This window comes from Myotis yumanensis, unplaced genomic scaffold, assembly GCF_028538775.1.
Source record: "Myotis yumanensis isolate MYYU_CA2020_CCGP unplaced genomic scaffold, mMyoYum1.0.hap1 SCAF_16, whole genome shotgun sequence".
NCBI lineage: Eukaryota > Metazoa > Chordata > Mammalia > Chiroptera > Vespertilionidae > Myotis > Myotis yumanensis.
Genome location: NW_027223767.1, coordinates 52,779,049 through 52,790,402, shown reverse-complemented (window position 1 = coordinate 52,790,402; position 11,354 = coordinate 52,779,049). Strand labels below are relative to the sequence as shown.

At 69.4% G+C, this 11,354-nt stretch overlaps 1 protein-coding gene across 1 annotated transcript in view; it reads right to left on the bottom strand.

Moving 5' to 3' along the window:
- Positions 1-307: 307 nt before the first annotated feature.
- Positions 308-11,354, bottom strand: part of BAHCC1 (BAH domain and coiled-coil containing 1) — a 48,122-nt gene continuing 37,075 nt past the window's right edge. The window contains exons 14-27 of the mRNA XM_070394663.1: positions 9,890-10,007; positions 9,312-9,589; positions 8,211-8,380; positions 7,823-8,121; positions 7,367-7,474; positions 7,147-7,291; positions 6,102-6,216; positions 5,938-6,013; positions 5,727-5,835; positions 5,031-5,150; positions 4,730-4,906; positions 3,464-4,638; positions 2,761-2,997; positions 308-2,302 (exon numbers count right to left, since the gene is read on the bottom strand). Of these exons, the coding sequence (XP_070250764.1) occupies positions 2,096-2,302; positions 2,761-2,997; positions 3,464-4,638; positions 4,730-4,906; positions 5,031-5,150; positions 5,727-5,835; positions 5,938-6,013; positions 6,102-6,216; positions 7,147-7,291; positions 7,367-7,474; positions 7,823-8,121; positions 8,211-8,380; positions 9,312-9,589; positions 9,890-10,007 (3,334 nt within the window). The 3' untranslated portion in view covers positions 308-2,095. The remainder of the gene's footprint in view (positions 2,303-2,760; positions 2,998-3,463; positions 4,639-4,729; positions 4,907-5,030; positions 5,151-5,726; positions 5,836-5,937; positions 6,014-6,101; positions 6,217-7,146; positions 7,292-7,366; positions 7,475-7,822; positions 8,122-8,210; positions 8,381-9,311; positions 9,590-9,889; positions 10,008-11,354) is intronic.

The following is an 11,354-nucleotide window of genomic DNA, read 5'->3' as shown; positions in this document are numbered from 1 at the left end:
GAGCCACAGCGCGAGGGGCCTCCCTTCCCGTGCCTGTGCCCCGTGGACAGGGCGCCCGCCGCCCACATGACAGGCCAGGCCGCACACCTGTCTCACTCAGGTGAGACCGACAAGGCCAGGGACCTTGTCCTGGGGGTCTCGAAGGCCAAGGCCGCCGCAAGCCCGTTCTGGTCACACGTCCCAGTGGCTTTGTGCTGGCCAGTGGCTCACCCGGGGCCGGCCGGCCTGGTGGGACACGTCTGCAGAGACCCCGCGCTCTGGGGCCTCCGGGGGTCCTCGTGCGACACACAGGGACACTGAGGCACAGTTAGGGTTCCGGACCATTCCGGAACAATAGTTCATATATTTATTCTTAAGCAAGTTATCGATAAAAAATTTAATACTAAAATGCATTTACATAGAGTCTGCTGCTCATAAAACCTCTGTTTTTGTTTGTTTTTAGTGTTTACATTGAAAAACCCACCCCTTAGTTTACACATTTACAACAGCCGGGCTTCTGCCGGGCGGCGTCACACGCACGCAGACGGGGGCGGGGGGGGGGGGGTGCGAGGGGCGGGCGTCCGCAGGGCGGTCAGCAAGGACAGGGTGCCTGGCCCCGCGCTGCAGGCTCAGGTTCTGGGCTGCCGTCCACCCACCCAGGCGGCACCGGGAGTGAAATATTGCACTCGTGGGAGGCGAGGGGGAGCGGGGACCCCTTCCTGGTCCCTGCGCTTCCCACGGAGCCGCCAGGGTGGGGAGGAGGGTTTCCTGGCCGAGGTTGGGGTGCGGGCACCCGCCAACACCCGTTTCCTGGAACCTGGGCCGTGTCTGTGGGTCCCACGAGAGCGCCTCCTGAGGAGCCAGGGCGAACTTGGGGGGCTTTCCTGGGGCTCTTGGTGGGGACACGTGGCCCTCAGAGCACCTCAGGGGTAAGCCCGGCCCTGTCGGCCTCAGGAGCAGGGACAACGTGTCCAGTTCCACGGGGCGCTGGCCTGTTGCTGAGGCCTGGGGTGCCCCCCGCCCCCGTGTGGCCTGGAGCGAGTGCCCAGCCTCCCCCCCCCAATCGGCCCTGCCCAGCGGCTCCAGGAAAGGCCCAGACCCCCCTCAAGGGCTGCGGGCTGGTCTCCCTCCTCTGGGCAGAGGCCGGGCCAGCGGGAATCGGAAATGACCTGGAATATTCAGAAACTGAAATCAAAACATCACTGCCTCATACCAACACTTCAAAACATTTGTTCATTTTTGTTTCGTTGAAACAGAGGTAAGATACACGTGTCTGCGGCCACACGGGGGTGTGGGGGGGGCTCGGCTGTACTTCCGCTCCAGGAACCCGCTCCCGAGGGGCCTCCCCAACACGTTCTGCCCAGGAGATGGATTCGCATGTGACCTCCATCTGACCCGCCCCCTGAGAGCTCGGCCCGGCCCCAGCCGCCTCTGTGGTCGCAGACGCCCGGCGGGCCTCAGCCAGGCTGAGGAAACAGTGCATTTTCAAAGAAAACCCCCGCACGAAACCCGCACACACACACACGCGCACACACACAGGCGCACACACATGCGCGTGCGCACACACCCGCACACACACACACACCCGCACGCACACACGCGCGCGCACACACCCGCACACACACACGCACGTGCGCACACACACGCACGCACACGCGCGTGCGCACACACACACACACACACACACATCCTCGTCACGCACGCGGGGAGGAGACCCTCTCCCACGTGTTTTTTTCATAAAACTTCCCGCAGAAACACACTATTTACAGAGAAATAAATAGACAGACACCTGATTCTGCTCTCCCTGGTGGGACAGTCGGAGGTACTCGGGAAGATATGGCTTGGATTCTACTCTCTCGTGAGCCAGGGAGGGGGCGGGGGGAAGCAGAGGGCCGGGCGGTCCAGCGGGCACGGTCCCGGCAGTCGGGCGCCCGCGGGGCGGGTGGGACTGGGCGCCGAGCCCTGCCGTCTCTCCTGGGAAATAAAGAGCCTGGACCCTGCCTCGCTGGTTTGCATATTTGTTCACTCGCCCCTCCTCCTGCTCGGCAGGGGCGACCGGCGTCGTCTGTCCGAGTCCCCCATCTCCGAACGCGGGCACCCCCGGGTGGGTGCAGGCTCAGCACAGGATGGGCACACCGTCGGCCGTCACCAGGCGCCCGGTGGCGGGGTCGTAGGTGCCCGCCAGGTAGTAGAGGTCCCGCCGATCCTGGCACTTGCGGCTCCGCGTCATCTGCTCGTACTGCTCCCGCCCCACGACCTGGCACTTGTGGGAGATGGTCTGCACGTCGTTCTCGTCCTCGTGGCACGACTGGTACAGCGCGTTCTGGGGGGGCACTGTGTCAGGGCGGCCTGGGCCCCCAACTGGGCAGGGTCCCCCCCACCCGGCAGAGCCCCCACAGCGCACCCCCCATGCAGGGCCCCCACCCCTCCCGGCAGGGCCCCCACAGCGCACCCCCCGTGCAGGGCCCCCCACCCCTCCCGGCAGGGCCCCCACAGCACACCCCCACGCAGGGCCCCCCACCCCAACCGGCAGAGCCCCCACAGCGCACCCCCCATGCAGGGCCCCCACCCCTCCCGGCAGGGCCCCCACAGCGCACCCCCCGTGCAGGGCCCCCCACCCCTCCCGGCAGGGCCCCCACAGCGCACCCCCCGTGCAGGGCCCCCCACCCCTCCCGGCAGGGCCCCCACAGCACACCCCCACGCAGGGCCCCCCACCCCACCCGGCAGGGCCCCCACAGCGCACCCCCAATGCAGGGCCCCCCAGGCCCAGCACCCGCCCACCTTCCCGTCGCTGTGCCGCTTGCCCAGCGTGGTCTCCTCCGGGTGGTAGAACCACTTGACCTTCACCACCATGTTGCTGCCCCACGACTCCCACAGGCTCTCGATGCGGCCGATGTAGGGCAGGTTGGGGCGGCCGGCCGACAGGAACACGGCGCAGTCCCCCACCCGCAGCGTCTCCTTGCCCCGCACGATCGCCTTGTAGAACAGCTTCCGGGCCTTGCCCTTCATGCCGCGGCGCTGCGGGCACGAGACAGACATTCGGAGGAGAGCTGGGGGACAGGGCTGTTTTGTGTGCAGGCGTGTGGGTGTGGGCACCTTCCCGGACAAGACCGGGCACCCAGCAGCCGGAGCCCAGACCCCGGCGGGTCCACAGGGGTGTTGCGGTTAGGACGTCAGGGCCTTGTGCTCAAGGGACCCTGGTCTGAGCCCCGGGAGGCCGGGCCCGTGAGACACGCACAAGGTCAGGGCAGGGCGAGGCGTCCGCCTGGGAGGAAGCGCGGGGGCGCAGGTGCTTTCCCAACCCCAAGGCGACCCCCACGGCAGAATCCCAGGTGCCTGTTATGTTGCGGGTGGCCATGGTGGGCCTGGCCTCGGGGATCATAGGGGTGTTTGGTTCTTCCCTCGACTTTCCCAGTTTTTAGTTGAAATCGAACAACGAGAAAGGAGAGGGGAGGGGGTGCGACGCGCCCAGGGGCCCACCTACCTGCGTGGGGCTCCCCGACCACTTCCAGAGCTGCCGGGCGGGCAGGAAGGCGGAGATCTTTGGCCGGTTTTCCACGGACGGCAGCCGCTGCCTCCGCGATCCCTCTTTGGCTTTGGAGAAGCTCAGGGGCTCCTTGCGCTTGAGCTTGGATTTGCCGCCGCTGGGCCCCGCGCCCCCGCCCGCCACGGCGGCCCGGGACAGGAAGCAGCGCTGGGCGTGGGCGTGGGTGCCGCCCCCCTTGGAGCGCAGGGCCTCGGGCTGGGCCAGGAGGGCGGGCACGGGGTGGGTGAGGCAGGTCTGCAGCAGCAGGGCCGGGTCCTCGTCGTCCGAGCTGAAGGAGGAGCCCTCGTCGTCGGAGGAGCAGAGGCTGGAGGTGGACAGGGAGCCGGAGGAGGAGGAGGTGGACGAGCCGGAGGAGGACGAGGACACGGACAGGCGGGCCAGGAAGCGGGAGGGCACGCTGGGCGCCAGCCCGGGCCCGTCCTCGTCCTCGTCTGAGTAGGAGCTGTGGCAGTCGCTGTCGCAGGGCAGCGGGCACTCGGCCTGGCCCGCGAACTTGCGCAGCGCCAGCCCCATGGGCAGCGGGTGCACGGGCGCCCGGCCCTTCCTGTCCTTGCCCGCGAGGGCTGGGTGCGCGTAGCTGGCGCTGGGCAGGGGCCGCCCCAGCTTGGGGCCCAGGTCCTTGTTGCCCATGAGCAACGCTTTGCAGTTCTTGTTCTTGGGGGAGGTCACGCCCTCGTGGTCCAGCTTGACCAGGAACTCGCCGCCCGCCCTCCGCCGCCCGCCCTTCTCGGCCTCCACCCGCTCGGCCCTCTTGGCCCGCAGCAGCCTGTGGGCGCCCCCGGGCAGGCCCGGCCCGGCCCCGCCGACGAAGGGCACGTAGGAGCTGGCCAGGCTGCTGAAGGAGTCAGCGCGGAAGCCGTTGCCGAACACGGGTGCGGCCACGCTGTGCACCGGGAACAGCGCCTCACGTGCCCGCAGCCGCTTGGCGCTGCCGCTGATCTGGAAGAGGTTCTGCAGCAGCCCCGGGCCCTTGCCCCCAGTCGCGGCCGCCGCCTTCCGCTTGGTCTGCGCCACCGCTGACCAGCTCAGCAGCGGGCTGGCCCGGCGGCCCAGGAAGTGGTCCGAGGCCCCGGTGGGGGACTTGGCACCCGAGGTGAGGAGCTCCGTTTTGCCTGCGGGGGGGCAGGGAGAGTCGGGGGTACCGTCGGGTCCCCACACCCCCACGAGTTTCCCCACCCGGGTTCTGGGCAGCCCCCCAAATACCAGCTCTGTCTTTGCTGACGGATTTCTTCCCGGGGGCCTTCGAGGCTTCGGGGCCTTCGTGCACCTTGGGGGACAGGCTGGGGGCGGCGGGCTCACTGGGCGGGGGGGCCTCACAGGACGCTTTCTTGGTCCGGCGACAGCTGCTGGACACCAGCAGGGCCGGCGAGGGCTCCGTGCCTGCAGAGTGAACGCGTGGCCTCAGCACCGGGCCGGGCCGCCAGGGTGACCGTTCCCCGCCCCCCCACCTATGGAGCCTGTCCAGCCCTGGGACTGCCCACGTGGCAGGGCCCAGCCGGCTCACACTGGATCTTGAAATCTGGAGGCAGCAGCCTGATGTTGGAGACGGCGATGTGGCCCGTGTCCCCGTCGTCAAATTCCACCACCACGGAGTCCAGATCCTCCTCCTCGGCGCTGGAGTTGCCTGGGGGTGAGGCCTGGCTGAGCGCAGCCCGGGTGGGAGGAGCAGGGGATGGGCTCCCGGGTGCCTGACCATCGACACTGGGACCATTCTGCTCCCTGAATGCATTCGACCTCGGAGCAGCCAGGACAGCCGGCAGCCCTCAGCCTCCCGCGCGCAGCCTGAGCGGCAATATTGCCTCCATCCATCACCCCCATGCAGGCACCTCTCCTCATGCACGTGTGCAAATTCACGCCTGGTCCAGGCCTGCTGCGCCTGCCCACCTGCCGTCCACCTATCAGGCCCTAGGGCTCCGCGTCCCCTACCTGGGGGGTCAGGATTCATCCCAGGGGAGCTGCCCATGTGGCCAGGTCACGACCTCTGGGACCAGGACTCACTCCCATCCTCTGCAGGCGTTGAGGCAGCTGGAGTCCCTCCTTGCTCCCCCAGAACCCCCTCGCCTGGTCCCACTGCCTGCTCTTTGGGCCCCACGCGGGCCTGGGAAGCAGGGTCCCCTCCCTGGCACTCCGGGGGCCTCCTGCCTGCAGCTCTGCCCGAGGGGAGGGGCTGGTAGCCTGGCGGGGCCTTGGCCGGGCTCACCTCGGACCACGTTGCCTGGGTACAAGCAGCGGGACTTCTGGCTCCAGTAGGCGCAGACCCTCGTGCCGGGCGGGAGGAACCGGCTGGACTGCGGCCGGACATCGAGAACCTGGGGGTACAGCCGGGGCCGGCGCGTGAGTGGTGGGTGGGCTTCGGAGCGCCCGGGAGGTGCAGGGAGCAGCAGGCCCCCTCCTGGCGGGTGTCCCCTCACCGCCTCCTGCAGCAGCTGCTCCAGCGAGTAGATCCTCTGCCGGTTGCCTCTCTCGCCCTCGATGACGATGCTGTAGCTGAGGGGGGGCGGGGCGTTAGGCAGGCCAGCGGGTCACAGCCACCGTCAGGGCCACGGCGTCCCCCCTGCCCACACCCCGGCCTCACATGTCGGGCGGCTGCAGGCTCCGCACGCTGCCCGCGTACAGCAGGCTGTCCTCCTTGGGGATGAGCACGGGCAGGCCGTCCTGCAGGTCCTCCTTGTGGATCGTGCAGGAGCGCGCTGGGGGCAGGGTCGGGTCAGAGCCGCCCCGCCCCCGCCCGCGCTGCCCCAGACACCAGACCCCTGCCCGCCGCCCACCCAGAGGCCAGACCCCCGCCCACCGCTCACCCAGAGGCCCAGACCCCCGCCCACCACTCACCCAGAGGCCCAGACCCCCGCCCGTCGCTCACCCAGAGGCCCAGACCCCAACCCACCACTCACCCAGAGGCCCAGACTCCTGCCCGTCGCTCACCCAGAGGCCAGACCCCCACCCACCACTCACCCAGAGGCCAGACCCCCGCCCGTCGCTCACCCAGAGGCCCAGACTCCTGCCCGTCGCTCACCCAGAGGCCAGACCCCCGCCCACCGCTCACCCAGAGGCCCAGACCCCCGCCCGTCGCTCACCCAGAGGCCCAGACCCCAACCCACCACTCACCCAGAGGCCAGACCCCCGCCCACCACTCACCCAGAGGCCCAGACCCCCGCCCGTCGCTCACCCAGAGGCCCAGACCCCAACCCACCACTCACCCAGAGGCCAGACCCCCGCCCACCACTCACCCAGAGGCCAGACCCCCGCCCGTCGCTCACCCAGAGGCCCAGACTCCTGCCCGTCGCTCACCCAGAGGCCAGACCCCCGCCCACCGCTCACCCAGAGGCCAGACCCCCGCCCACCACTCACCCAGAGGCCAGACCCCCGCCCGTCGCTCACCCAGAGGCCCAGACCCCAACCCACCACTCACCCAGAGGCCAGACCCCCGCCCACCACTCACCCAGAGGCCAGACCCCCGCCCGTCGCTCACCCAGAGGCCAGACTCCTGCCCGTCGCTCACCCAGAGGCCAGACCCCCGCCCACCACTCACCCAGAGACCAGACCCCTGCCCGTCGCTCACCCAGAGGCCCAGACTCCTGCCCGCCGCCCACCCAGAGGCCAGACCCCCGCCCGCCCCTCACCCAGGGCTGCACTCTGCTCTGCGCTCAGGGGTGCGCTGGCCTCCTCCTCGTCCTCCTCCTCCGAGAAGCTGCTGCTGTCATCGAACTCGAAGTCGTCGTCCACGGAGAAGCTATGCAGCAGCCGGCTCACCGCGTGGCCCTTGCCCTGCGGGCCGAGAAGTCAGCTCCCGGGGAGGGTGGGGGTCCGGGCACCCCCTCTGGGCGCCAGGTGGGAACCTACCTGTTTGCCGACGGCCTTGCTGGTCCTCCTGCCCGCCTTCCTGCCCTTTCCCAGGACGGCCTTGGCGTTGCGGGGCGACAGGGCCAGGGGCAGGGCCCCGTTCCTGCGCTGCTGGGTGGGGGCAGGGACTGTGGTGACTGTGGTCCCAGCCTCCCGCCCGCAGCTGCCCAGGGGGTGACCCGTGCACAGGGTCCCGCGAACAGGGACAGAGAGGGAGGGGGCCCGGAGGTTTTTCCCATCTGGCACTGATCCCACTGGCCCAGGACCCTGGGGCGCCTGCTGACTGGGGGGGTGCCCCCTGACTGTGGGGGTGCCTGCTGGCTGTGGGGGTGCCCCCTGACTGTGGGGGTGCCTGCTGGCTGTATGGGTGCCCACTAGCTGTGGTGCCCGCTGGCTGTGGGGGTGCCCTCTGACTGTGGGGGTGCCCGCTGGCTGTGGGGGTGCCCGCGTGCTCACCCGCAGCCCCGGCTGGAGCATGGTGCTCTTGCGTGTGGCCCTCTTGAGGCGCTCGCTGGCCAGCTGGCCGCCCTCCGGGCAGGGGAAGGCCCGGGCGGGGCCGAAGAGGGCTTCCCTGCTGGGCGTGGCCCCGGGCTCGGCCCGCAGGCCGCCTTTGGCCTTGCCCCTGGCTTTCTTCTTGCCGGGGGCTCCCGGGGGCCTGCGGCCCGGCGCCCGCTCCAGCGTGGTGCCCACCTTGGCCTTCACCGTCCGCCTCTTGATCTTGACCTCGCTCTCGGGGCTCGACAGGCGGCAGGCCCCTGTGGGAGGGAGTGGGGGCCGTTGCCGGGATCCCAGCTGCGGGGCCCCCACCGCCAGGCTCCCCCGCCCGCCCTGGCCGCCTGGTTACCCAGCAAGCCCTGCCGCTCCTTCTTCTTCTTGGCCTTCTGGTTGGCCTCCATTTTGACCACAGAGGAGGGCGAGGGCCCCAGCACGGCCCCGGCGTGCAGGGCCGGCCCTGGCTCCTTGGGGGGCACTTCTGTCCCCAGGAGGCCCTCGCAGCTCTCGATGTCGGAGCCACTGCCTGGGGGGGAGGGTCCGGGTGAGGGCATCTGAGCAGCACCGTTGGGGTGGGGCGCTGATCACTCGTGTGTGTGTGTGTGTGTGTGTGTGTGTGTGTGCGCGCGCAGCCCAGTCGCCGTCATCCCTGGGGTTGCTCCGGGAGAAGGCACCTGGGCCAGGTGTCCAGGTGAGGTGTCTGGACAGGGATGGGGAGGGGCGATGCCTCTCTCACCTTCCTTTCCCTGCCCCAGTTTCCCTTTTTTTAAAGAACTGAAATTGCATGATGACAGCCAACACTTGTTTTTTTTAGAGAGTGGAAAGGAGGCGGGGAGACAGAGAGAAAACTGGTGTGAGAGAGACAGACCAACCGGCTGCCTTCTGCACCTGCCCTGCACCGGCGATGGAGCCTGCACCTGAGGGCCGTGCCCTTGATTGGAATCGAACCCAGACCTCTTCAGTCTGCAGGTCGACGCCCTATCCACTGAGCAAACCGGCCCGAGCTGTTTCCCTTTCTCATGCTTCGGCAGTGGGGCGCATGCCTTGCGGGTGGGGGATCCCCTGCCCAGGGCAGCCCTTTTCCCCTTGCTCTTCCTGCCCTGGCCAGCTTCCTGCTTCCTCTCTCTTTGTTCTCTCGGGGTGGGGCCTGGGGCGGGGCTGCGGAGGAAGTGTCTGTTTTCTCAGGCTCCTAGTCTGGGGGTCAGATAACCCCAGGTCAGCCTGTCCAGCCACCAGAGGGGCTGGAGCCGCAGAGGGCTATTTTTAGCTCCTTTCCAGGATGCATCCGGGCACTCTTCCTCCCCGTGGCCCTCCGCAGGGGTGAAGGGGGAGGTGGGCACTGGGGGCTGCTGGCTCTGCCCCGGGGTGGGGGTGGGGTCCTGTCCCAGCCACTGCCCACCCTCTTCTGAGTGACTGAGGCCAGAGGTCCCTGGGTGGCCATTGCATCGGTGACTTGCCTGCCTCGTGCGCCGTGGCCCCTGCAGGCGGGCCCGGGAACCTGGGCGTCTCCCCGTCGCCCTCGTGGCCGCCCGGCAGGGGGTGTCTGGCTGCCGCGGACGCCTTGGTGCTCTTGGCTCGGGACAGCTTCTTCCGGACACGTCCCCCTGGGAAGGGGCCGAGGCCAGCCGGCAGCCCCTTGCTCTTCACCGTGGGCTTCAGCTGGGCGACCTTGCGGGCCACGGTGGCCGCCAGCTCTCCCTGCCCGCGGCTCTTCTCGCACCGGACCTTTTCCTGGGAGCGGCAGGCGGCAGCCCACTCAGCGCCCCACCCCAGCCACGGCCCGGCCCGGCCTCCCCGACGTTCTTGGCTCAGAAGGGGCCATGTGGGCACCTGCCCAGGGCCCAGCGCCTGTCCCCTCTCCCACTCCACTGCCCGAGTCACCTGCACGCCCAGGGGCCGCCTCTGCTGGGAGGGACCTGACTGGCCCATTGGTGGCTCAGCTCAGCACTGGGGCCCCAGCTGGGGGTTGGCTGCCCGTCCACGGACATCCCGCCCCCTCCCCCAGCCCCAGGTGTGCTGCCGGGGACTCACCCCGGAGCCGGGCTGCAGGCCCAGGTAGACGCCCTTCTCCAGGCGGCTCCGCTTCTTCGTGGGCTCCTCGTCGCCCCGAAGCTCGGCGCACAGCAGGCTCAGGCTGGACCGCACCGCCCTGGGGGCGTGGGGAGCAGGTGGGCACAGGCCGGAGGCAGGCATACCTGGCCATCTGGCCTCGCCCCCTCACAGACCCGTGGTGGCATCCGGGGCGCCATGGTGGGTCCCGGGGAGGGTCCCACTTCTTTCTCGGCCAAGGCTCCTCAGGGCACACGGAGCTGCCAGGGGCGTGGGGGGGGGGGCAGGCTGTGCTGAGTCCCGGCACCTGCCTCCCCAGCAGTCCCCTCCGCCCCTGGCCAGGGAGGGGCAGCTCCGTGCTCGGGCGCCAGGGCCGTGTCTGCTGGGCCACTGTGTGGGTGGGTCGTGCCTTAGTCTTTCCACCTGGACAATGGAGCTGGTGATTACGGCCTTTCCCCAAGGCTGAGGCCCATGAGCGCCCGTCCAGCTGCTGGGACCAGAGGCGCCCGGCGAGGCTCCCAGAACGGCCCACTCCCCACATCTGCTGCCATGAGCCTGGTGGGCAGCGGTGGGCGGTCATGCCCACACTCCGCCTTCCAGCCCCCAGGGCCCCCGCTGGGCTCTGCCCGAGAGCTTTGTCCTCTGTCTGCCCTCAGTCCTGGGCCTTGAGGGAGGGGGCCCTGCGCCTCACCGCCTGGGAAGCTGCCGATCCAAGCCTCAGTTTCCCCGAACCCCACAGGCGAGGCTGGGAGCTTGGCTGCCTGTCCTTTGCCAGATGGGGCTGGGGGGTGGGTCACGCGCCTGTCCCCTCCCCCACCCATGGGGGGTAACTGTAATGAGTCACAGATGGGGCTGAGGGGCCTGGCCTTGTGTGGCCAGACCTTTCGGCCCAGAGGGAAGCTGGCCGGTAGCCACCTTGGCCCTGGGACCCCAGCTCCCCACTTCCTGCCTGGGCCCAGCTGCGGCAGCCATCCGGCAGGGCCCCAGCGTGGGGTGGAGAGTGGGCAGGAGGGAGCCCTGGTTCTCAGGGAGGGCGGGCCCTGGACTCGGTTCCTTCCCTGTCCCGAGGCCCCTGTCCTCCGGCTGGGCCTGGCTTCTGGGTCAGGGGAGAAGGTGCCTGCAGTGCAAGCCTGGACGGGCTGCCAGGGCTGGGGGCTTGGTGCCAGGCGGGCTCGAGGGCACCGTGGGCAGCCTCGCCAGGACGTCCACCCCGACAGGACTCCTGGCCGGCAGGCCCCACAGCACTGGCTGATTCTCAAAGGGAGCTCCCCTCAGGGGACACCCGGGCAGGGTGGGGCGGGAGCCGGCTGGGGCGGCCCCCAGCCATATGGCGCATCCTCTCCACGGCCCGCGGCGAGCGAGCGCCCACCCTGCCACTTTCCCTGCATTCGCTAATGTTTTGTGACATGAAGCCCGGAGATTAATTTTTTGCCTCTGTCTTAATTGA